Source organism: Antechinus flavipes, chromosome X (assembly GCF_016432865.1).
Source record: "Antechinus flavipes isolate AdamAnt ecotype Samford, QLD, Australia chromosome X, AdamAnt_v2, whole genome shotgun sequence".
Lineage (NCBI taxonomy): Eukaryota > Metazoa > Chordata > Mammalia > Dasyuromorphia > Dasyuridae > Antechinus > Antechinus flavipes.
The window spans coordinates 75,085,756-75,112,877 of NC_067404.1; the positions used below are offsets into that span (position 1 = coordinate 75,085,756).

General features: G+C 45.2%; 1 protein-coding gene across 1 annotated transcript; it reads right to left on the reverse strand.

The window, feature by feature from the left end:
• Positions 1-7,347: 7,347 nt before the first annotated feature.
• On the reverse strand, positions 7,348-21,030 carry TSPAN6 (tetraspanin 6). Its single transcript, XM_051967784.1, has 8 exons — positions 20,724-21,030; positions 19,874-20,062; positions 19,458-19,532; positions 16,737-16,835; positions 14,949-15,089; positions 14,550-14,633; positions 10,449-10,553; positions 7,348-8,245 (listed from the first exon to the last, which is right to left on the reverse strand). Exons 1-7 carry the CDS (start codon positions 20,808-20,810, stop codon positions 10,485-10,487), a joined length of 744 nt encoding a protein of 247 aa, XP_051823744.1. The 5' UTR covers positions 20,811-21,030; the 3' UTR covers positions 7,348-8,245; positions 10,449-10,484.
• Positions 21,031-27,122: the final 6,092 nt, after the last annotated feature.

A 27,122-nucleotide genomic window follows, 5' to 3' on the forward strand; every position in this document is an offset into this window, starting at 1 on the left:
GTTTATACCACCATATTGTACAATGAATTAAAAATGGATATGTGACCTAAATATTAAAGATCATGACATTAAAAAATTGGGAAGAGAAGCAAATCTTAGGTATGCCTTTTTACAGGTATGAGGAGGGAATAAATTCTTAGCCAAGCAAAGGATAAAGGTCATTACAAATGATAGAATAGATCATTTTGATTATATGAACTTGAAAAGCTTCTGCATAAAACTAAAGAGCCTAGGAGAAGAAAAGACTGTTTTAACTGGGACAAAAAAAAAATCTCTTTTTATCAAATTTCTCCAATAAGGATCTGGGATCTAAGACACATAGACAATTAAGAGAAATATGTCTACTTTACCATATTTAATATGTATGGTACTACCTGCCATCTAGGCGAGGGGGTGGAGGGAAGGAGGGGAAAAAATGAAACAGAAGTTTTTGCAAAGGTCATTGATGAAAAAAATGAAAAAAAAAAAAAGGCCACTGCTGAAAAATTACCCATGCATATATTTTGTATATAAAAAGCTATAATAAAAAATGTAAAAAAAAGAAAAATGTCAAACCAAAATCCATTCCCTCACTAGATAAATGATCAAAGGCTACAAATAGTTCTCAGAAGAAGAATTGCAAATCGTGAATAGCTACATGAAAGAATACTCTGAATCACTAATAATAAGATAAATGTGATTCCAAACAGACACAAAGTTTCATCTCACTAGTGAATTGACAAAGATGAGAACAGTCCGTGTTGGAGGAGTTGTGGAAAGACAGCTGTGAATTAATACAAACACTCTAAATAGCTAAGCAAAGAAAGTGGCTAAAATGGCCCTACTCTTTGATCCACTGCTAAGCATATATCTCAAGGAGGTCACTAAAATTCACGTGATCTTAAGTGGTCAATTTCATTCGGTAGACTGGCACACTTAGGGGAACACATGCTATAAATGACAAAAAGAAATGAGAAGAAGTTAGCATTTATGAAACCCTTTAAGTCCTGCAGAACCCTTTACAAATATCTCATTTTGTCCTACCAATTCTGGGAGGCAGGCGCTATTATAATCGCCATTTTACAACTGAGAAAACTGAGGCAGAGAGAGGTGACTTGCCCATGATCACACACCTAGTAAGCATCTGAGACGTACTTTGTACTCAAGTTTTCCTGACTCCGGATCCAGCACTTTATCCACCATGCCGCCTGGCAGCCCTTAAAAGACTGATTTCATATACACCAAAATATTCATAACGCCACTTTTTGTGGAGGGAAGAACTGGAAACAAAAATCTCATCTCTCCATAGCCAAACAAGTGTGGGGCTTGGGGGTCCTGGGCTATTGCTATGCTGTAAGAACTGATTATGAAGAACATAGGTAAGACTAACATGAACTGATGCAGAATTAAACAAACAGACCTTGAAAAACAAGATAAGTGTTAAAAAAAAAAAAACAATATAAATGAACAGAACCACCACAATTGAGGCTGAATATTGGAAAGTGATTTTTAAAAAACTAACGTGACATCAACAAGGAATTATGAGAAGATATCTCCCCACTTCCATTCCATATTGCATATACAGTGGTTCTCAAACTTTTGTTCTCAGTATCTTCATGTTGTTACAAAAAACTATCGAGGATCTGTTCAAAAAGTTTTGTTCACATGGGTTATATTTGTAGCTATTTACTATATTGGAAATAAAAAATAATTTTGAATGTGTAGACCCTCTGAAAGGGTTTCAGAGACCCCAACAATTCTTTGGACTACACTTTGAGGACCACTGGGGCATATAACATCAGGTAGAGGGAGGGAAGGGAGAGAGGCTTGGACCAAATGTTGCCCAGATTCTGTTCATTGGTCTTGCTGAATTTTTTTCTCTTGTTCCTCCTTTTTAAAAAAAAAAAAAAAAAAAGTCTTTGTTAGGGCACCAGCCCTGAAGTCAGGAGGATCTGAGTTCAAATCTGGTCCTAGCTGTGTGACCCTGGACAAGTCACTTAATCCCAATTGCCTCAGCCCTTCCCCCCCCTAAAAAAAAGTCTTTGTTAAAAAGCATGGCTCTGTGGATGTAGGAAGAAGAGATATAAGAAATTTAAGTGATGTAAAAGCAAGATACCAATAAAAAATATATTCCAAACTAGTCTCATGGATAACAGTGAGTGCTGCCCATGTGATATCCCTCGTTCTCATCCCACGTCTAGCTCATCTCTTTTTCCAATTATACATTTCCTGGGCAATATCTTTCAGGCTTCTCATGCCTGTGACTGGTGTATACATCTCTCCACTAGCCTTTGAGTCCCCTGTAATTCTGAGGCCTCAGAGATCATGCTCTATAAGTCACAGTCAGATAGCATCGCCAAAAGAATATGGATACTTTAAAAAAAAAGTGTGTTTATTTCAAGGAGTAAGTTGGGATCTTTGAAAACGTTGAGAAGTTTTCCAGCTGCAGACTAGCCTAGCCTCTCCAACCAAGTCATTTCCAAACCCAGCCTGTTCCCCATCAGCAGGACCTGTCCAAGATACTTCTCCGCAGGCTGCCCATCCAACTGGGGGCGATATCTGTTCTTCAGTCCTTTAAGCCTTTCCCCTGCATAAATATCAAACATTCCCAATTTTCATCCTATATGTCATCTCATCAAATAGTCTATATGTCAACTGGTCGTGAAAACATTAACCTCTTTAAGATGGCAAACGCCGGGAAAGCAGGGACCGTGTCTGTTTAACCAACTTTATCCAGTACCCCCTTTACGGAGCCTTGTTTGCTAATGATAGATATCGGCCTTGAGGTTTTCCACAACAGGTGATAAGAGACATTACTGGGGAGAAAAGCATCCCCATTTCAATAGCTCTTATTTAAAAGTAAAGATTTTCAAAAGGCAATTATGGGAGCACTGCCATAGAGCATCCACTCATGTTAAAGAAATCCCATTTGCCTAATAAATGTACAATAGCTTTCTAGAACTCTCCTAGGCCAAGTGCTCTGCCCCAGGTAGATGACCTCCCTGCTAAGGGAGACAGAAAATCGAGCAGGCATCTGGTCAACAATACCGACCGTCGATTCTGGAGAGCGCTGCACTAAGTATTCCAGTGGATTGGATGCTAGACTTGAAGTCTAGAAGACCTGTTTTCAAACCCAGCCTCTGATGCCTACTAACTGTAACCCCGGGCAAGTCACTCCATCCCCGAGCTTCAGTCTTCTCACGTGTCCAATGGGAATACTAAGACCTACAGCCTCTACCCAGAGGGTTGCTGTGAAGCTCAAATAAAAGCAGAGACATAAGTGCTTTGGAAACCGGAAGATGTCACGGAAATGCCGTTACTCTTATCCAAAGAACACAAAATAACTTAAGTGGTCCATGTGTTCAGTTCAAATGTTGCAAGACCATTCAAACAGAGAAGTCCTTTCACAGCTAGAGGTAACAGTGACCCTAATCACCAAAATGGCTATCATTTCCAGGGTCTACATTATCGCATTTGATCTTCACAACAACTCTGCGGTACAGGGGAAGGGAGTATTGGATCCTGAACCAAATCCACTCTCTATCACTACTTGCAAGTTACTTAACCTGTATGAGCCTCACTTACTCTCTAAAATAGGGATAATACTAGCACCTCTCTCATAGTTATTGTATAAATCAAATGAGATTCCACATGTAAGGCACTTTTTAAAACCTTCAAATCTTCTCCAAAAGCTAGCTGCTGCTACTCTTATTATGACTACCTGGCAGCCGTGAGCTAGTCACTTAAATTCTCAGGCTGTTTCTCCTGTAAAATGATGGGGATAGGGCAGCTGGCCTACAAAGGCCCAGATCCTAATTCAGGATCCTATAGAGACTTGCCCATGGTCATATAACTGGCAAAGGAACCGAGGTGGATTAAGGACCCAGGTTTTCCTTGATTCAAAATCTCCTACATTAAAATTAACCTCAAGGCCTGCTGGAACCAGATTCAAATGCAATTGGGAAATGAAAAGAATAAATAAAAACCCATTATAGATGTTGTGAATTTGTAGTCTTCAAAATCCAGCTGAGTTACCACTGGGTAACACTCCAGTGTCAGGGGAAGTCAGGGAGCTGATGAGCTCCCAGATGGTGAGAAAGGGAGGCAGTTAAAACTCTGGAGGCCGGGCACAACGATGGCAGAAGCACCATAGAGAGGGTGAAGTGTCTAAAAGAACAAAAGGGAAGACTCTGCACCCCCAGAATAACACCCAGATGGCAGAAACCAAGGAGAGGACACCAGCAGCATCAAATGCAGCTGGGTTGACTCCAGAAGGGCCAGGATGGAGAAAGCAGATTTGATCACGAAACCTCTGGAAAGGTTTCGGTCCAGCAATGAAGATAGGAGTGGGGGAATGCTGGCGTCCCGGATTGGAGAACTTGGGCCGACTATCCACGTGCCGTTCACGTGTCATTAGTCGCTTCCTCACTTATTCATTCTATCAACTAGAATCTACAGAGCCCTCACGAGCCTTGGCAGCCATACTAAACCAGACAGCCACAGTTCTTAAAGGGTTCCCTGGAGGTCCACAAGGTCAAAACACTTCTTAGACCATACTAAGGCATTCTAATGTCTAATGCGGTAAGTATGAATACAACAAAAGCTCTTTGGAAGATTGGTGTATCTCAATGATTTTTAAGAATGCAAAGAAATGGGCAGCCAGGTGGCACAGTGGATAGAGCACCAGTCCTGAAGTCAGGAGGACCTGAGTTCAAGCCCAGCCTTAAGCACTTACTGTGTGAATCATGTCATCTCCGCCTCAGTTCTCTCACCTATAAAACCACCTCTCAGGATTATGAGAATAAAATGAGATGTTTGTAAATGTGATCACCGTTAACCGTAGGTGTAGAAAACAGAAGCAACAATTAGATAATAATGGCTTCCCCCCTCACTAACAATCAGGGCTGAGTTACAGCAAATAATCAAAGTGGTCCCCTTATTTGCCTATTTCAATTATGTATTATCTTCTGGTACCCTAGCTACCTTGTATTTTCTAATTTCCAAGGAAAAAGCAGAGAGTGTGTAACTATAGTGCCCTATCTTGGCCAAGGAGAAATAGAATGAGGCCCTGTACTGCCCTTCTTTTTTTTTTTTTTTTTTTTTTGAAATTGAAGGCAAATATGGGCAGAGAACATATCAGCTGGTTTTGTTTAATTTAAAGGCCTACTGAATTTTATGGGATTGAGTCAGAAATGACTGTTAGAAAAAAAAGCAAGAGTGAGTAAAACATATTTTTTACATCATTATTTTGCCACGTCACCAAGAAAACCTCCACTTGAGATGGCCACAAGCTAAGAAAGATCAGCTCTCAGAGTTTTAGGCATGCTACCGGCAGGGAGAGTGAAACATCACGATATTTGTAACACCACCAAAAAGGGGTTTCTTGTTTCAATCAGAGCTTTCGGCCTCTACGGCAAACCACAGAGACCAGACGCTGGGGTCTTCAGAAACTCCAACTGCTCCAGCAGCCTGGCAGACTAATTGTATTGAATGGACATGCTCACCTTCCCATCACTTTCTAAAAGAAGTCATTTTGTTCTAAATCACAGAGACTAAGGAACGGGAGATTTTTTCCCCCCCTCTTTTCACTTTATAATTCTGGATTATCCAGCTAGGCCACTCTCTCCTTTGTCAACTGTCAACATTTCCGAATCATCGTGTACACAAACACTTTACCCTGTGCCTCCCGAGCAAAGGGCAAACGAGCGACCGATTCTCGAAGGGACTTCCGCTTCGACAAACCTTTGGAAATGAAGCCACTGTAATCCGAGACATGAAGGAATTCAAGAATCCCCACGGGCCGGGCTCGAGATGATAGAGATAAAAGTTCCAGTTCCAAGAGTAGCAAAGTTGTCTCTGCCAAGAACAACATTCTGTAGACCTTCTTGCTGCTACTTAGAAATCAGAGTTTAGCATGGAAAACAGAAGGTCAGAGCCAAAAGGGACATTAAAGATCACCCTTTTACAAATAGGAAACTGAGGTCCAGAGAGGGGAAGAATCTTTCCCAAGATTCTAGTTCTAGTGAGTAACCAAGCTCTGCCCAGTATCTGGCCCTCTTGACTCCAAGCCAAGCTTTAAATCAGAACCATATCTATGATTCAAAGGTCATACGAAAAAGTCAGTAATTCTCCATGCACTATGTTAACGATTAGTTGCCTCAGCTTACCATAAGGAACTGAATCGCTCCAATGATAGCCCACGTCTTTCAAGCTGGTTAATATCTCCAACAGTGCTATACAAAGCAATCGTAGAGTAAGCAATGAAAAAGGCCTCCCCTGTGTCTGTTTCAGTTTGAAAACTACTGACTAATCTATTCCCATTTACTTCTAAGTTTATAAATTATTTCATAAAGACATTAAGTGGCCTGGGAGCAAGGCCGATAGAGCACTGGGTCTGGAGTGGGCAAAACCTGAGTTTAAAACCAGTCACACACACTTGGTAGCTATGGGACTCTGGGCAAGTTATTTTCCTTCTTTATGCCTTAGTTTCCTCAACTGTAAAATGGGGATAATAAAATCACCTCTCTTCCTGGATTGTTACGAGGATCAAAGAAGATCATATTTGTAAAGTGCTCGGTGGAGTGCCCAGCATAGAGTAGGTGCTTAATACTAGGTGGCATTTATATAGATTTGCCCACCCCAAGGGTAAAGTGCTGGGACAGCTGACAGAAACCCATCCAATGGGAAAGTTTAATGTCTCTGAAAGAACTTCAATAAAACGGTTAGGATTTCACACCATTAAATCTGGCTGCATTAAAAAGAAGGGCTGGTTTTTTTTTTTTAAAGACGAGTTGTGAAAAGATGAGAAAATTCCTCTTCCTCCTCTTGGTTGGTAAATGGGGGACTGTGTGCCTGAGACAGCTCAAATGCTGCCAAGCATGACCGAGGAGATGAGGGGTTAGCCCCCACTTCCTTCTTTGGTATAAAGGAAGGATCATTATAGGATGGGGGGAGGGATTGCAAATCCAGAAATGACAGATAGAAAAGAGACAGCAAAGGAAGGAGAGACAGGCAGAGGGAAGGAGGGAGAGACAGAGATAGAGAGGGAGAGACAGAGAGGGAGAGTCAGAGTCAAAGAGCAAGAGAGAGAACGAGTCAAAGACAGAGAGAAAGAGAGGGAGACACAGAGAGAGAAGAGAGACAGAGAAGGAGGAGGACACAGAGAGACAGATAGAAACAGAGGAAGACACAGAGAGGAAGAGACAGAGGGAGAGATAGGTAAGAAGGGGGAGACAGAAAAAGAAACAGAGGAAAAGACTGACAGAGGGAGAGACAGAGAAAGAGGGGGAGAACACATGAGCAAAAAGCAACCAACTCCCTGGCAGATTTCCTAAAAGGTTCAATAAAAAACATATCCGACACGACTGATATTTTTGAGGACAAGAGTCAACCTTTTATTGGATATTAAGACAGCAGAAGTCCTATTTATTGGCCCAAAACACACATCAATACACAAGAATACAAGGCAAAGGAGCACGTAATACTGACAACTAAGTCATGCCAACCTGGTTGGGAAATACTAGCAGCTTAGGCTACTGGGAGCAACTACTATCCTACAAGTCCCTTAGGGAAAAACAAATCACTACAGTTTAATTCAGAACAAAGTAAGGCCTTTCTATGAACAAAAAGGGAGCGAAAATCTACAAAACAGATATGACACCTTGATCTAGGAGAGAAAGGAAGAGAACATCAGCTTGCTGAACCTGGTCAAGCCCAGAATGGGAGTGTCTGTAGTGTGAATAGGTTGGGTCAGAGATCCAGAAGCACCACACAGCAGCTAAGACGCCAGACGTGTCCACTTGCGGCCAGGCCCGGGCCGCACCCCCCCACCCACCCCGGCGAGCTCTGTGACCAGCGGCCACCCTCTACAAGCACATGGTCAAATGAGGGTGGCTCCGCCGGGCACAGGGCTCGCCTTCCCAAGCTAAAGAAGACCACCGAAGAGGAGAGTTATATATTCAGATGATCTCGAGGGCAGTCGCACCAAGGGACAACAGGAGCGTAGAGCCCGGCACCAAGAGAGAAAGGCGGGCCAGAGGCCCGAAGGCGCACGGTTGTGACCCACAACGCACGCTGTGTTAGCTTTACGTGACTTTTAATGTGCCCCCAGCCTCGACAAAACGAGCTGAGGGAGGTATGTGATGAAGAACTCCTAAGTGCCAGATGTTGATCAGATCGGTCTGTTCATACAACTTTTTAAAACTTTACACATTGAAGGCCGGTGAAGTATGTTCCAAGGAAGAGAGCTGAGGAGAATGTTCTAAAGCTAATGAAAAGAAAAGAACAAGAAATTAATGTCATGGGACTCCCACCTCCAGCCTCTCCATTCCAGGCTCCAGGCTTGGTATTCCACATCTAGCCTCCACGCCTTTGAGCGGGCCGTGGCCCATGCACACGACACACTCCCTCCCCATCTCTGCCTTTTAGAGCCTACAGGAAGCTTTTGGGGATCCTCTTCCTCAGTGGGCAGTGGTCTCTCCATCCTCCTCCTTCCAAGAGCAGGTGTATAGACTTTCTGTTTGCAGGTGGTACCCCCCACCTTCAGGAGAACAGAAGGTCGTTTTTATCTGTCTTCCTGGTGCCTGGCAGCATGGCTGGCACATAATAGGCTTCAAAGAAGAAATGAATTGCAGAGTGGTGGCTCTAGTCTCTTCAGCGGAGCTTTATGGGTAAGGTACACCACAGCCAAGGAGCTGGCCCTCCCTGGTCCCAGCCTCCTGGAGGCTTGTGATCCAAAACCACCACGCGTTTATAAACGCACAAAGGACAGACACAAAACTACAAGCAATGAAGCAACAGAAATCTACAGAGGAAAGCTGGGGGAAGGGTTACCAGCACACAGCCATCGGGGACAGCAGCAACACAAGCCGTAATGGGTTCGAGAATAGAAGATGCCCTTGGCGAGGAGAAAACGGAAAGAGCAAAACCAAACACCTTTCTTGGACAGGCAGCATATGACTCCCAATGCCTCCGAGGGGCAATACTGACAACCCAAAGGTCCGAGGGAATTTGGGGAAGCCGAACCCCAGAGGGGCTCCTGGGACAATCGGGCTGGATCACAAAGGCCACCCGGCAGCAGGCCTGGGCTGGAAAGGGAACAGGGAGTCTGCTGGGATCTCTGGCTGTCCATAGCAGCCAACAGCAACCACAGTCATCGCTAGGTCTCCACCTGCAGCCGTGGCTATAGCTGCGGCCATGGCTGTGGCCTAGAAAGCCCTGCCCCAGCCCAGCTCCTCTGGGCCTTCAGAGGTAGCTTTCAGGGAACAACTAGGGGTGAGGAGCCTCACGATCGATAGCCCTGGAACTTGTGCCAGAGACACGTAGAGGCCCAAGCTTGGGAAGACTGTGGCCTCCCATGGGCTCTCCTGGCTTGGCAGTATACCTTCTAGAATTGTGGGTATGGGGGGACTGGCTGCAAGGAGTTTTCTGGACCCACCTACCCAAGTGCTCATAAGAGGAGAAAGCCAGACCCCAGTGGGCCCCTGTAGGGGAAACCATCTCGGGCCATACCTAGAGGGAAATGCACGCTTGGCCCAGTTACTACAAGGCAGCTTTTGTTGATCCTCTGGAGCAGGAAGGGAAAATTCTGCCAGGGTTTCTGTCTGGCTAGATGGAAAGATCTGTGCCTTCCAAGCTTAGAAGGGCCAAGAGGAAACATTTTCAGAGATGGACCGTACCCTCCATTAGCCTTACAGAACCTCAGACAGGTCCATCAGCCTCTCTGTTTTTTCTGGAAATGAGAAGGCTGGACAAGATACCCTTTATGGGCCTTTCCGGTTCCAAAAATCCTACCGTGGAACTTGGGGTCTCCTCTCAGCCCAATAAAAAAGCCCCTCAATCATTTCCCCAACTAATTAGCCAGTTTAGTACAATGGACCCGCCTCTCTTCCAGAGAAACTGATGAGGAACAATAATGTTGCACATGCCAGCAAACCGGCAGACTCGGGCTGGGGACCATGGGGATTACAGCAGGGCCGGGGAAAGATCAATGCACCTCCAAGCCCTGGTCCCGTTCTGCGTGGTCAGACCCAGAGTCGGCTCCCTTCAGCCAAGGACATACAAGCAGGCCCATTTTCTTTCAAAGGGGGTCATTCAATCAAAGGCTTTGTTTCTTTCGGTTCTCCACACCAAGATCCTCAGGTACAAAGAAAAGGACCACTAGGTGAGCACATGCAGGAACGAACAGTTCTAACCATACATAGCATGCGCCTATATGGCAAGACTTGAAAGAGGGAAGGCTGACTTTACAGACCACCTGGGAAATTTGAGTTGGTGGATTTAAAGGCACAACTTACCCAGGCAAAGCTTCAACAAGCTCCACCGGCAGGATGGCTGGCGGGCAAACCCAAGGCCCTAATAGCCCAGAGGTGGGATGGGCCCCGTGGCTGGGCCTCACACAATGCAGAGCACTTACCGCAATAAGTGCAGGCAAAGACGCCAGGACAGCTACCGGGATCCAAGAGACATACCTTGGTCAGAGAGGCACGGGTCAGTCGGTCACCAGGTTACACGATCTCATATTGGTTATTTGTGATGGAACGTGAGAGGCAGCAGGCCAAAAATATCCCAATCAACTGAAAAGAGAACATGAAGAGGATCAGACAAAGGCAAACTAGGAGACCCAAGGATCCAGGAGGCCTCTGAGCTGACTCCATAGTCTTATGGGCAAGCCTGACTCGTGGGCATTTAGCTCTGTTGGATAATCTGGGTAAAATCTCGATAATCTGGAAAGAGATGAGATCGAACCACTGAAGTCATACCACATCAGTCCAAAGTCAGGAACTCAGACTAAACACACTTCCCTACAGACCAAAAGGCTATAGACAAGAAGACTCTAGGTAAGCGACTTTCCGTGGAACCAAAGAACTAGAAAGAAATCGGGCAGCTGTCGATCAGGGAATGACAGAACACATGGAGCATTACTGTGCGGTGAGAACCGATGAAGATAAGGAAGTCTGAACAATATAAGATCCAGACAAACTGCCAAAAGAAGCAGAATCGGGAGAGCCATTTGTGCCATAACGAGAGAGATTTAAATGAAAAGCTCTGTAAAAGGAGGCTGAATTCTGAGCAAATACAAAATCATCAGGACAAGTCCTGGAGCAAAGAGGAATGTCACATATTTCCACCCTCTCAGCAGAGTGTGCGGCCCATCACTGTAAACAGAGACAGCCAAGGTCACTCTCTCTATGGGGGGGCAAGGGGAGGGCAGGGACTGCTTAACTGTTTTTCTTTTTGATAAAGCAAAATTCAATTCTGTGGGAACTTTCCAGAAAAGACTTTGAAGTCAAAGGACAAAACTGCTTTTTTAGAAGAAAGAAGAGCTGAAAAGCAATCATCTTGACGTAAAAGAAGGCATAAAGATGTGAATGAAGACGACCTAGAGAAAGCCACATTATGGAGGCTCCATAAGGACACACAGACTCAGGAAGACACACAGACTTCGTGTGACTAGAAAAGGGGGGACGGAGCCAAATGCAAAGGTGGGGAGTGGCGGCTGGCTAGCGGACAGCTACCTCTGCTTATTGTACTGGGAGAAAGGAAGATCTATCGTGTCAAAAGAAAAATCTCTGAACCGACTACAGAATATAATAATAATGTCTTCTTATTAATACGGATTGTGATGAGAAGGGGTAACATTTATCTAGTCAGTGGTTCTCAAAGTATAGTCTAGAGAATCCTGGGGATTTCTGAAACCCTTTTAGAGGGTCTACAAATTCAAAAATAGTTTTTATTTCCAATATGGTAAATGTCTATAAATATAATCCAGATAAACAAAAACTCTTTGGAGAGATCCTCGGTCATTTTTAATAGGATAAAGATACTGAAAACAAAAGTTTGAGAACCACTGATCTAGTGCTTTAGATTTACAAAGCATTTCACCAATATGATCTTTGATCTTAACAATTAGGTAGATGCTGTTATCATCCTCATTGTACAGATAAGAAAACTGAGGCAATCACTGGCTAAGTAACTTGCACAGGGTCAAATAGCTAATAAGTATCCAAGAATGAATTAGAACTCAGGTCTTGCTGCCTCCTGGCCCAGTGCTCTAAATACCACAGGGCCACCGCATATGACTGCAATGGAATATTATTGCACAGCCAGAAACCATGAATACTGGAAAGACGTGTAGGAACTGATGCTGAACAGAGCACACACAATGAACACAGTAACGCCAAGGTTTACGACAAGTCCAAAAGCCATCAGAACCTGCACGACTCCAACCACCGGCAAAGTCGATTGACGTAGGCCTCCTAACTCTTAGCAGCGGGGAGGTGGACTTTGGGTACGGAACGAAGCTTCCATTGTCAGCCGGGGCTGATGTGTATGTGTGTTTGTCTTGAATTTCCTTCTTGATTATAAGGAAGTTAGAGAGGCCCGGGTGGGGAGGGGTAATCATTGGCAAGGGCAATAATACTTTGAGGAAAAGAAGAATAACGATTCAAGTATTAGGAAAAAAAACAAAAAACAAAGTACTCAGGGTGAAAAATTAAGACCCCAACCCTGAGCAAACGGTGAGGAAAAGGTTACACCGCTTGCATCCTGGTCGGTGGAGACCAAAGACAAAAGGTCTCAGCGACCGACACAAGTTACTAGCAGTGCCTGCTGGTTGGGGACTTGTAGTAAGGTTACAAACTAGTAAGTTTCAGAGATAGGATTGGCAGGCAAGGCTTCTGGCCTCCTAGGCCATGCTGCTGCTCTGCTTGATCACCCTGCAGCTCCCATCATGGCTCTGGAGCAGTTAGAGTCAAGGAACAAGGACAAGAGCCACCTTCCAGCTTGTCTTACAAGGACAAGAGCCACCTTCCGGGTTGTCTTGGTTAAGAGTCAAATAAGTATCACATTTCACCCTCTAGGGCCATGATGAGAGCTATGGAATGAACAAGCAGAGCCAACAGCATGGCCCTAGGAGGCCAAAAGCCTTGCCTGCCAATGCTATCTCAGAAACTTATTAGTCTGCAAGTCACCCAATCAGCAGGTACCGTGTGACTTGTGTTGGTGGTCAAGAGCTGAGAAACTATTTCTGTTAATGGAAGGAGTCCCCATTCCAGGAATATCCCGGGCTGAGAAAATCATACCTTCTTTATATCTCCAGATAATCAAGTCCCTAGCGGAGTGACAACTATAGCTCTGCCAAGAAAAGTAGGTGTTTGAGGCATGTTGGGGGATAATGTATAACTTAAATCATGGATTTGGACTTGTGGATGCACTGCTAGTGTCTGAGCTCATGAAAGAGAGTTCCTGATTATGTTCTGGAATCATGTCTGATTACAGGTAGAAACTAAAGCCGTTCTTGGGCATCCTAGGATTTGTGTGATGTCAGAAGGCTGCTCTACCCAAGAGGTACCAGTTCTTCCCCCCACAAACTGCTCTCAAAAGATGTAGACAGGTCAAAGTGCTTCCAAGCTAAGGGGGGGAGAAGAAAGGGCTAGTCTGTCATTTTTTAAAGAATAACCACAGGGGGAAAATGAGTGAAAATGGGAGAATTCAGAAAACAGGAAATATTTCCCCCAGGCTTTCAGCATGACACGTATGCTGCTCAAAACAGAAAATTAAGACTTGTGACATTTGAGCTCCAATGCACAAAGCAGGAAATCTAGACTTGCTTTTTTTTTTTTTTCATTTTCTTTTCAAAATTCAGGAATTGGAACCCCAAACCAAATGGCTCCAACTGCATTAAGGTGACCCAAAAAGATGTGCCTGATCATCACGCGTACCTTTGAGGGAAAGGAAGGTCTGCCTCTGCTCATACCTTGAATCAGAAACCACAGGCTTACCAGCAGGAGCATTCCAGCTTACTATAAATGCTATCGAGGCCCCAAAGATGCCAAATCAAGAAGGGAAGATCTCGAATCCACAACCAATCTTCACAAAGCAAGCGGCCCTTGACCGAAGAATGGCTGAATGACCATGTGTATAAGAACATGACAGAATGCTGTTGCGCAATACTCACAAATGACCATTGTGAAGAATTACAAGAAACTTCAAAAGACCTGCATTAATTGGCACAGAATGACGTCGGAAGAACCAGAAGGAAAACACAGAATACGTAAGATCCCAGAAATCGGATTAAAGCTAAGACGAGTCGTGACTGCAGAGGACTGATAAGAAGGGGTTGGAGATATCAGCATTTATATAGGGCTACTCTGGGTCAGGTACCATGCACAGCTCTTTACAGATATTATCTCATTTGATCCTTATAGACTCCGGGAGCTATTATTACCCCCACTTTGACATCCCTAGCCCTGAGTCACGTGGCTAGTGAAGGGTCTGAGTTCAAATTTGAACTCAGGTGTTCCTGACTCCAGGCAGGCACTGTGCCCTGTGGCGACCCCCGGCTGCCTCTCAGCACTCCCAGAAAAAAAGGAGGCATTCATTACGGTGATGTGGGGACTTTTTTTTCTTTTTACATTGCAGACTTATTACAAAAAGAATGGGTGGGAGGAGTCACTCAGAAATGACAGTAACAACAAAAAGCCTGAATAAAATATTATTTTTAAAACTAAATTTCATTATGGACAGGAAGGAAAAAAGGAGGCAAAAACTACTTCAGTCCTCAGACTCACCTGGAAACAAGCAACTCCAAAGGAGATGCCTGCTACAACGCCCATTTCCGACTGGATAATAGTTGTTACTCTTAGAAAACAGCCCTAGGAGGAAACAGAAAGAAAACAAATCCAGCACAAACCCTGGGCCTGCTCCTTAGCAGGATGACCAAATGCATGGTTTTCTTTGGGAGAGAGAAATCGGGGACCAGAGAATGGGACCAGAGAATGGGACCCTGGCAATAGTCACTGTGGGTTTCTTCCCAGATGAAGGCCTTGTCTTGGCAGTAAAGTCTCTCGAGGAAAAAGCTCTTTCCCCACTCAGAGCACAGCTACCACTTCCCAGAAATAAAAGAAAACATAAGATAATCATCCCCCAAACTGCTCTTCCCATCTCCAATTTCCAAGATGGCCACCCACCTCCTGATTTTGTTTCTTCAGATCCTTCCTATCAGCCCAGGAACAGCTGTGATACCTGCAGCAGCTCCGGGGAAAGCCTTTTTCCACATAGTAGGCAGTGCTTTCCCAGTCTGTGGCACTCAGGACACCACAGCAGTGCAACTGAAAAAGTAAATCAAGGGAGTCAGGGTTAACTCTGGACGCCTGTCCGTGTATGTCACATAAAGCCTAGCAAGAAAATGGACAATAATACCCGGCAAATGGGAACAAGAGACATGTGGGCCTGAAATATAACGGGCTTCCAACACGGGCTCTAGCTTATACTAGACCACATGATCACTGATGCTTTCCAAATGGCCCTCCTCCTCCCGGAGCACCCTCAAGTCATGGCATGTTCTGTGGGCAATGAGCTTCCATGGGCAGGTGAGGCAGGGACGCACGTGAGCCTAGCCTCAATCCATACGAATGAGAGGAAAAGACAAATCCCCTGCTGAGAGCGGCCCCATGGAACAGCTTTGGCTCCCAAAGCTGCTGTTCACAGTGTTTCCGTGTTCTTTGTTATGAATGTTCCGTGGCTCTAAATGGTTTGGAGTATAATAGCAGGAGTACTGAACAGGAGGAGAGTGGGCTGGATGGCCTTTAGAAAGCTATACAATTCTGATGACGCCCAAGCCCAAGCTTCTCCCCGAAACGACTCATCTTTATAACACCAATATCTGCCTGGTGATGATGTTGGATGGCTGAGTCACAGGGCCCAAGTCTCTGAACAGCTAAGGAAGGATGATTCAGAGGGCAATGGGGAAGTGCATGGTGGGCTAGAGAAAGCTGTGATACGTGCCAAACAAGGAATCATCCTCTAGAATCATCTCTCAAGAAATACACAAGTAACAAGATGTACTGGTGTAAAAAAATGGCAAGGGCTGAGTGCCAGAGAGCCCCTGGCTCTACCACTAGCCCAGCAAGGTAAGGGAAAGGAAGGAAGGCACAAGGTGAGCCCCATGTGAACGCCATAGGGCCGGGTGCAGCACGGACACATGAGGGAATCTGCCCTACTGGGGGATGATGCCCCATCAAGGAGCTCACCAATGCCCTGAAGCATCTCAGCTAAAGTGGGGATCCGAGGTGAAAGGGTGTGTGTGCGTGGGGGACGAGACTGACGAGACACAGAGGAGGAGACAATTCCGGGCACACTGTTTCAACCTCCCTTTAACTTACCAGCTTCTTCGACGATTTTACGAATTTACCCTAGCTTCCTCCAAGGCAGAACTTTATTATTGTTGTCACTGGTCCTCCGTTCTCAAAGAGGACCAATGACAACAGTAGGGTGACATCTTGCCTGTGCCTCATTGCCAGTCGAGTATTTCCCAACATCTGCCTCAGTACTCTTGACTGCCTGGCTGAGAATTGGCAGCCAACCTCAACCCTTCCATTCCTCAGATCCCTCCCAAGCCTTAACCCATCTCCTGAGTGGCCAAATACAATCTAACCTCCACCCAGAACACACACCCTCCCCCAAACTGGAGGCCAGATCCCAAAGAAACCAGTTCAGATTACATTTCTAGCCTTGAGTCTGCTAAGCACCCCACTAGGCCCCTTGCTGGACTCCCTGCTGGGCTCCCACTAGGCACCCTACTGTCGTCTTCCCCCGCTAGGCCCCCCCTGCTCCACTTTGATCCTCTGCTACAAGAAGGAATCCAGGACCTTCAGTTCCAGTCACCACATCACAAAGTTCTCCCTCAGGACAGAGAGGAAGGAACACGGCCTCCTGTTGAGGACGGTCAGGATAAAGCAGCATGTGTACACACTTACAGTTTTCTGGATGGTATCAACCGCCTCACTTCTTTGGACACCAGTGTCATTGTACTGCTTCAAGGAAGCCTCGTAATTCATCTTAAAACTGTCCTTAATCTGCAGAAGGGAAAAGGAATGCCAGTGAACAAAACCTCAGGGAAACCATTTTCATCAGAAGGTTCAGGTTTCCAACTCTGAGAGGAAGCATCTACCTGGACACAACCAATAACAATCCATCCAAAGGCCCATTAAAACATATCCCAAACCATGGCACCGAGGCATAGATTCTAGATCGAACCATCCTGTGAAGAAATTAAAGAGCTTCGTTGCTGATCAATGGAAGCCTAGAAATGGACTAAGTACAAGAAATATTATTCTTGAGAGAATCCTGTTTCAACGCTCCAAGCATGAACATTCCCACCAAGTCCTCCTGGAAGTGCAAAGAACATGAGATCATAGACTGAGAGCTGGCAGAGGGCCCAGAAATCATACCTAACCATCAGAGGACCATAAAGTCAGCACTGCAAGAGAGGCCACAGGTCATCTGGCTCACAGGATCATAAAGCCTTAACTTGTCTCCTTAGCGGCAGACTACATTCACCCACCCACTCAGAAAACAAAGCCCAAATCCTAGACCAGATAACAATGAAGAGAGGCCCAGGTCCGATGGAGTCCCATGGACTCTGCTGTCCCATGGAGTCTGCTAGTTCCCCCTTGAACCTTCTGCTACATGAAGGAATCCAGGACTTTTGTCCCAAACACATCGAGAATGCCTGCTCAGAACAGAGAGGAAGAACACTTCTTCCTTTCAGAGACTCTCTGATCCATAAATGCTAGGATCAGAGGTCGGGAGCTAGATAGGAGCTTGGAGATCATCTGGCTCATAAGAACAGGAGTGAGAAGGGAGTTTTACTGGCATTTTTCCAGCAGGCCATCCTGTTACTTAGTAGATGACCAAGGTACTTCCAAAAAAACCCTCCTCCCATAATTTGAGCTCCCAGACCTGACAGTAATTTACATCCTGCCTGAATCAATCAATCCACAGATACCTACTGAGGACCCACCACGAGCTCACCAGAGAGCAGGGAACCAAAACATACAAAAATATCCAAATAGAAATATGCCCTCAGGGAGCCTCCAATCTAAGCAGAAGAGATGAAAAAGAGCACTGATTCTGGAGTCAGAGGGTGCCCCTTCCAATCTCGCTTCTGTGACTCACCCCTTGTGTTACTTCCCTTACCCAGGCCTCAGCTTCCCCTTTTGTCACATCAGGGGGCCGGATTACATGGCCACTGAGGTAATTCCAGGAAAGATCTCAGATCCCATGTCCCTGGAGAATTCCATATCGAGGGAACTCTTTCATGAGTAAAAGTTCCCTTTTAGGGCCTATGTCCTAACGCCATGAGGAGGGTCTTGCTACTCAGGTCTATCCAGAAATTGAACATGTTCATAACTGGCTCTCATCTGAGAAGTGCCGGGAAGGGAAGGGAACGAGCATTTATAGAGCATCCACTACATCCTACACACTGTACTAAGCACTTTTTACAAAAATCATCTCACTGCTATCCCCATTTTCCAATGAAGGAAACTCAGGCAGAAGTGGCCAACGGTCACCTGGCTAATAAGTGTCTTGGACCCCATTCGAACTCGGGTCTTCCCGGCTTCAGGCCCCTGCCTCCGTGTACTGTGGCATCCTTTAGTGGCTCCCTAGAAGGGGACTCCCATGACAAACACATGTGCCTCCAGTGCTTGAGCACTTACTGGACACCTATGGGGTTAGATGCTGGAGTTACAGCCAGAGATGCCAGTAAGTGCCCTCAGATGCCTCCAGTCCCCTGGATTAAGCATCTATCATTCTAATGGATTCTCATTAAAAAGAATGAAAAAGGCAACTTAAAACCTAGCCACAGAGAAATCCAAACAATTATTACCTAGATGAGAAGGAACATATCCCTTTTTTAACCTTCTTATGTCAGTACATTTAAAAATTGAGCTCTCCCCACTCAAAAATAAGGCTTCTCACCCAAGGGACAAGAAGCCAAGATTATCAGCTATTACAGTAAGTGGGAGTTCTTTTAGAAAATAAAGGTCAGTTTAGCAGTGTGGTATAGTGAAAAAGAAAAAAAAAAGCTGGATTCCAGGGCAGAGGACCTAGGACTTTGCCAAATGTTCTAGCACTTTGAAGGGCTAGTAGGGGACACCGGAGCAGAGCACCAGGTCTGGAGTCAAAAAGATCCAAGTTCAAATCTAGCCTCAGATAACTCACTCAATGCCCACGTCACCCTGACTGCTACAGTTTCCTCATCTGTTAAACAAGCAAGAGGAGGAAATGGCAAACCATTCCAAGTATCTTTGCCAAGAAAATCTCAAATATGGTCATGAAGAATGGGACTGAACAATAATATGGCATTTTGAGACCCTGGGCAAGTTGATTTCTTTGGGGGGTTATCTTTAAATTATATATTTATTAGTATGTTATGAGATATGTAATATATATTCTATAACAAATTACATATTTAAATTATAAATTAAATGACTGAGATTACCTTTAAAGCTAATTATCCAATTGTTACTTTATAATCCTAAAATCCCTTAGTTATTTAAACTCTTAAGTTAAGACATGGTGACAGGGCCGATCGTGGGCTTAGCTCTTCTCACAAGTGGGGTCAGTGTTGTCATTTAAAAGTCGTATTTCTAAAGGAGAAACTAGCTCATCTCAGGTCCTGAATTCAGCCTTACCTCATGCCTAAAAACGAATCCCACAACGGCAGCCACCAATTCCACCAAGAAAATTAGAGTCAGGAACATGGCATACTGGAGAAAGGAAAAAACAAAACAATTGGGTCAATACAAACTGGGAACATTATAGTTGCCGACCCTTTAAGCTATATGGATCCATTCCCATCTTTGACAAACAGGGATGCAAGAGAAGGCAACGGGGAACAGAGGGCATCTGGGAAGGTGAGCTAGCCATGGAGCTCCTGAATCTGGAAGTGTGGCACACTGAGAGGGTGAAGATGTGAGGAAAAGTTGGACCAGGTCACAATTAAACTGTCTTCCCCAGCCTCCAACACAGGAAAAGGGAAAATGGTGGAAAAGGAAAAAATTCTAGCCAGGAAGGAGAAATCCCCTGGCTTGGGAAGGCCAGCACTCACCAGTTTCAACATCCACGCTGAAGCACGGCAGGTGGCAAAACAGCCAAAGGTCCCCAGAAGGATGATGACCGTGCCCGTAGCTATTAGGACGAAGGGGATGTTGGTGGCCTTCTCGTTCAAGAGGGAGAAGTATACTTCCAGGCTTACTTTGCCCCATATGCCCACTGTGAGGAGGATCACACCTGTGAACTGATGAGAAATCAGGAGATGGAGAATGAGTTCCCAGGAGGCTGTGTCAGAAGGGGAGAAAAGGCCCTGCCCCTGGTCACACACACCCCCATCCCCCCAGCCCCCCGTGGAGGGGGGGGGGGGGCAGACTGGCTGAACTATGGAAGCCAAGGAGTGCGGGAGGGAGCCGGTGTAGACGGGCGTCTTCCTGGCCTCCCTCCCCCTCAAAGAAGCTGCCAGCCTACGGGCTTTGAGAAAGGCCTGCTTGTGGGCCGCGGCTTAGGCGGCGGCGGCGGCGGCCCGGCGGGTTCGGCGAGCTCAGGTGGGCAGGGCACGGCCCAGGAACCACCTGGCGCTGACGCGCCTCCACAAGCCTTTCAGGAGCTGGCGCCGCGGCCGACGCGGCTGGCTCCCCCTCCCCTCGGCCAGGGGCCCCTAGGTGTCCGGCGGGGCGAGGGGGAGTGGGAGGGGGCCACGGGGGCGTAGCGCTCTCCTCGCGCGCCCCCCTCCCCCATGACTAACTTACCTGCGGGAGCTGCTGCCCGCTGGCAAAACACAAAAAAAAGAGGAGAGCGGACCCGGGCACTGAGCAGCCTCCGCCCCCACCCCTGCCCACGGGAGAGAGGAGACGGCCCCGCGCCCAAGGTCCCCCTCCTCCCCCGCCGACCCCCCGCTCGCTCACCCAAAAGATGAAGGTGTAGGTGAGCAACACGCTCTTCAGGCACGTGATGACCGGCTTGGTCTGCAGCCTCCGAGACGGGGACGCCATGGCCTGGGAGCCCCGGATCTCGATGTTCGCCGCCGCTGTCGCTGTCGCCGCCGCCGCCGCCGCCGCCGCTACCGCTACCGCTACCGCTACCGCCTGGGCTTCAAGCTCTGCCCCGACCGGCCCCCACGATCTCCGGAAAGGAGCCAGGAAATAACTGAGGAGGGCCCGCTGCGAGCTGCTACGGCCAGCCCAGCCAGGCCGGAAAGTCCCGCCCAGCTTCTGGGCGCCCTCTAGCGGTTACCATGGAGATCGGAGCCCGCCCTCTGACGTCGGTCCCGCCCCTCATTCCGCCGTATCCAGGATAAGTCGGGCGCCCTAGCAACGAAGCCCACGAAAGACACCGCGCGGTGGGGGGTGCCCCAGCGGGGGAGGAGGGACTCGTCCTCTTTCAAAGCAGGTCGGCCCATCTAGGCGACTTGTCCAGAGTAACTCAAGTCAGGATGCACAGCGTGTCCTCCAAGTTTTAGTGCGGCTTTAAGCTACTGAAAAACAACAACCACCTGTCACGTCATTGATTGGAAATGAGTCAGTCTCGACGTAATACAGAGATGCTGATTTTATTCGCAGTATGAAAAGGGTTGGGTTTTATCCAAACCTCAATCAGTAGGAATTCTTCTTTCAGCTGCTTTCTTCAAACTATTCACCCCCTCCGTCTCCCACCCCACCATGACCCTCACCCTTCTCTTCCTAAGCCACAACTTTTTTCATCAACATTACTACTTTTTGAAATATTTCGACAATATGGTTATTTACCAAGTATTCCCATAACCCCTTGACAAGCCTCTTGTGCCCCTCCCAGGTGTCGGAATAATTCATACCCCAAGTTGGGGACCCCTAGTCTAATGGAAATAGCTTTAAATTGCCATTGAACACCCCAGATTCCCTTATCATTCAAATCTTAGAGCTACCTTTGACCTTAGAGACCACTGGGTTCAATCTATCTGACAAATGAGAAAGCCAAGATCCAAAGGCCCAGTGACAATTCAGGGTCATATAGCTAGTGAGCAACACCACTGCACTGTTCACACAGGCCTATGATGCCAAATCCAGTCTCTTGATCCTTATTATGTAGCTTCCAGCCTTGGTGGAAGCACTTCACATAGCATCTCATTTGAGACTCCTAACAAAGACTACAAGTATTATTGTCACCTTTTTATAGGTGAGGAAATTGAGGCTCAGAAATATCACATCCCCCCTTCTAGAATGTAAGCGGTGTTTGGTATCCCCTTTATATCTAATAGTAACTGGCACAGCTCGACATTTAACAGATGCTTATTAACTGACTGATTGATTGACTGATCTCTATGCCGTTCTGGGATGTTCAGTGAATTTCTTGGAGCTTGAGCTCTCTCTGAGTGAAATGAGAAGAGCCTATTCTTCCAACCTCCACCAGCACTAACAGGTTGGTTGCCCAGATGACAGAATATCTCCCCATCATGATTCTAAGGGTAGCCTTGAGTGGTTTGGAAGTGTCTTTCTTTCTTTTTTTAAATTTTATTTTCCTTTATTAAAGCTTTTTCTTTTTCAAAACATATGCATGGACAGTTCAACATTAGCTCTTGCAAAACCTTGTGTTCTAATTTTCCTCCCTTTCCCCCATGCCCTCCCCTAGCTGGCAGGTAGTCCAATATATGTTAAACATGGTAGAAATATATGTTCAATCCAATATAGGCATACATATTTATACAATTCTCTTGCCACACAGGAAAAATCAAATCAAAACAGAAAAAAAGGAGAAGCAAAATAAAATACAAGCAAACAACATCAAAAAGAGCAAAAATGCTATGTTGTGATCCACGTTCAGTTTGTACAGTCTCTCTCTGGGTATAGATGGCTCTCTTCATCACAAGATTGTTGGAACTGGTCTGAATCATCTCATTGTTGAAGAGGGCCACGTCCATCAGGATTGATCATCATATAGTATTGTTGTTGAAGTATATAATGATCTCCTGGTCCTGCTCATTTCACTCAGCATCAGTCCATGTAAGTCTCTCCAGACCTCTCTGAAATCATCCTGTTGGTCATTTCTTATACAACAATAATATTCCATAACCTTCATATACCATAACTCATTCAGCCATTTCCCACCTGATGGGCAGCCATTCAGTTTCTAGTTCCTTGCCACTACAAAAAGGCTGCCACAAACATTTTTGCACATGTGGGTCCCTTTCCCTTGGAGGTGTCTTTTTAATGCTGTAGCTCATAAGCCCCAACTATTGTGCTTCTCCTCACCATTCTCAGTTGATGTTGATGAACCAAATAGACTTAATTAGCTTTCGGAAATGAACATTTACAATAGTAGTAAAGTTGGTCTAAGACATATTCCCAAAAAGTCTGTGCTATACTCTCCTACAAAGGGGAAAGTTCCCTTCTAAGTTCCAAAGTTCTCTTTCTGTTATGGGCCAGAACTTGAAACAAGGTGTTAAGTCAGTGGAATTGATAGAGACAATGGTTATTTAGTATGGTGCTTAACAGTTCTCTAGTTCAGTACATGTACTATAAGATTCACACCTTTGATAAGAGACCATATAAGCTCAGACAAACGCAGCCAGAATCAGAACGAGGGAAGACAGAGAAGTGGCAGCCTCTCCTCCTTCACTTCTCCACTGAAACCAAGATCCGGAAGGCCTCCAGAAAAACTACTTGAACCCCAAGTGAAGGAGATAGGACTTTGAAAGAGACAATAAAGGATTTAGACTTTAACCCCTGGCTGCACTTGTGGTGATTACTGAACTGAAAGAAAGTCTGTCTCCAGAGACCTCAAGAAAACCTCAACAGAGAACATTACATTTTAGAGAGAATATTACATTTTGGCATCTGAAAATGGGACAGACACGATCCTGATTTCAGTGTAAAAGTCTCTGATCCTGATTTCAGTGTAAAAGTCTCTGTTCCTAATTTCAGTGGATAAGTCTCCTCAACCCAGAAATTAGGGCGAGCACAAAAATAGACAAGGAATCTTTGTTAAAGGGCTAAAGTAGTATTTCAGTTAAAATGGGACAGATATTTAGAAAACAGCCTTCTTTTCCAATTCAAGGAAAATGTATAGAGAGCATTGTCAGACTTATGAGAAGCCAAGGTTTGATTATAATTTGGGAGCAGATCAGTGAACTTTTAGAAACTGTACAGTACACATCTCCTTGGTTCTCTAAGGAAAAAGAATTGGATCTAGAAGAGTAGAAATTAGTAGGAGAGCAACTATGTCAATTCTACAATGAAAATGGACCCGACTCAATTTTCAAAGAAACATTTTATACATATAATTTAATACAACTAGCTTTGGGAAATTATATGTTATAGAATAAGGAAAAAGAAGAAAGAGCAAGACGGGGAGGATCCAAACAAACTAGGTGAAAAGAATGAAGAATCAGATAAGAATGGAATTAAGTACAATTCTGAGTGTAGTACTTCATAGCAGAAGCCATTAGGGCATTCCCCATCCCCTGTCCTACTTCCCTCAATTAACCCTTCATGGGTGGAGGGAGAAGGAGGAGGGGGAGAGGCAATAACACAATCAGCACCACCTATGAAGCAGCCTATGACAAGATTACAAAAAGCACTAGTTAAGGCAAAAAATGAAGAACGGGATGGATCTGATTTAATAAATGCATACCCTGTGATTGAAGAGCTTGACTCTTCAGGTCAACAAAGGAGAAGATATACTCCTTTTGATCTGGAAAAAATTAAGGATTTGAAAAAGGGTTGCACTCTTTATGGGGCTACATCATCTTATGTTAAGATGTTACTAGAGAGTTTGGCTTATGAAATTTTAACCCCCAGTGATTGGAAATCCATAGCAAGAACATGTTTAGAACCTGGACAAAACTTGTTGTGGCTTTCGAAGTATCATGAATTATGGGGGATACAAGCCTAAGGCAATAAGCAAATTGGAATTAACATACAAATCACTTTTGACCAACTAGCAAGTGAATGTCAGTACACAGACAATTCAGCACAGACTAATTACCCCATAACACCTTTCCAAGGGAAAATGTGCTCAAGTTTAGAGCACACATAGCAAAGGGATTAAGTCATAGAAGTCCTTTTGTTGGGGACCTCAAGATGTTTTCCTGAGGTATCATGGAGTTTTTTGTGGTTTTTTTTTTTTTTTGGTTTTTTTTTTTTGCTGTACTCCTTGTAGCAACTTTAATCTCTCTTTCCCTTTCAGTTCTAGTCTGTTCTTACCTCCCAGTGCAGACACTGATGCTAGCTTGGCATGTCAATGGGAACTCTGAAATCCTCCAAACCCTTTGAAACTTACAACACAGGAGAGGCATTGGACTGGGATGGGGGAGTGGAGAAGACTAAGACTGAGGCTCAGGATGATCTCCCTCCCTCAGAACCAAACAATCCAGCCCTTCTCAGGCTGAGCTTAGTTAAAAGGCTTCTAAACTCAAATCTCTTGGGTTCCCAACTGGTCTGTTATTTTATATAAAACCCACAGGGTATGGCCAGTCTCATCAGTTTATCACAATACACTTCCTCCACAGCAGCATTTCACATCATCTAATGGCTTTCAAAGATTTCTCGACTGATCACACTTTGTCTAAAGCCCAGCCCACGATGGATTTATTGATCATGATTCACAACTAGTTCATACCACTGATTGATTTTTTTTTTCATCTAATAAAGAAAGGTATCAGGGCCAGCATTTTGTAATTTACTTCAAGTGGAGGTGGGTAATTGTTTGAGTAACTAAATCAACCCCCATCTTTACATGATGATAATGGCCCATGGGATTACTGTGAAGATGAGGTGTTAGATTGCTACATAAAAGGTTCCCAAGTGGTATGGTCTGAGAAAATCAAATGATGAAGAACAAGATCCTTTTCCAGAACAGAGACATCTCTTGAAGAACTAGCTTAATTTCAGAATTTTCTCTTACCTCCAACCCACACTCAATCTGACCTTGGCCCTCCTTTTAAGTAACAGATTTATGGAGAGAAGAAGGATGAGATGGAAAAAGGAAAAGGAGGTATGAAGCTTCTCTCGTGCTTAGCTTTGAAAGCCTCTCCCTCAAGTACAAAATTAGAAGGGAGTTTGAGGGAAATATCTCTGATTACAGGTAACCCAGATTGCCCCTTATTTCACTGGGATTTCCCCCAAAGGGGAATCCTTAGGAGTCACTGAAATGGTTTCAAGTTGGATTTAGAAGTTAAGATTCTCTATTATTACAAGAACAGCGTTCTTGATACAGGGATGATACAGAGATACAGGAGTGATTGGCCATTTCCTTCTCCAACACATTTTACAGATGGAAAACTGAGGTAAATGGAATGAAATGACTTTCCCAGACTCACACAACTAGGAAGTATCTGAGTCTGGATTTGAACTCAGGAAGATAAATTTTCCTGACTCTGGCCCAAAGTTCTGTGTACTATGGCGCCACCTAGCCACCGTTGACATTTACCAGCCATGGGCCCATGAGTCTCTCTGACACTGTTTCCTCATCTGTAAAATAATATCTGTAGGACCTAATTCCTAAAACGATTATGAGGCTCCAATTCTCCAGTGTCTGAAAAGCTCTTTGCAAACTCCAAATCTACCAGCTGCCCAGCTGCCCCTTGGGGAGGTGGGGGGGGGGGCGGTCTCCTTTTCAGAAGGGGCACCTAGCTTCCACATCTTAGGCTATCTTCTTGCCTTTGCCTATCACTTTTCCTTGGTGTTCTCTTCCATTCATCTGAGTGAAGTGACTTCCAAATTGATATCTCGGCTGCCTAATGTCTCCATCAAACTCCAGTTGTGCTTCTCTGCTCCTTGAACAGGCATCTCCTTCTGCATCTCCATCCGCCTGTCAGACTCAGTGGGTGCAGTGGAAAGAGCACTTGAGTCTGAGGATTCAAGTTCAAATCCTACTTCTCCCACTTATAATTTAGGGGACTACTTAGGCAAGTCATTTAGCCTTTCTTGGTCTGTTTCCACAACTGTGTAATGATATATATATTAACCTCCTGAGTTTCCTTCTCATTCTAAATCTAAATCTCTGACTGGAATAGAACCCAGCAGGGCTCTTGTTAGTTCCTGCATGGGCAGTTGACCACAGAGAACCGAAAAACAGGATGTGGCTGCACAACCATCCAAATGCAGGGGGCTCTGGCTACGGTCAACTGCCCGCTCAGCCAGGTACGGGAAGCCTGGGTCACACTAAATGTTTTGTAATCTGGGATCCCGGCACAGCCTTGTTAATATAAAAGTCTTGATAAGTCCCACCAATAGTGGAAGAATAACCTCCCCTGGGAGGACAACACATTGCCCTATTCTATAAAGATCCATTACAAGCTACCTCCTCTGATGAACCAGTTCCTTGATGCT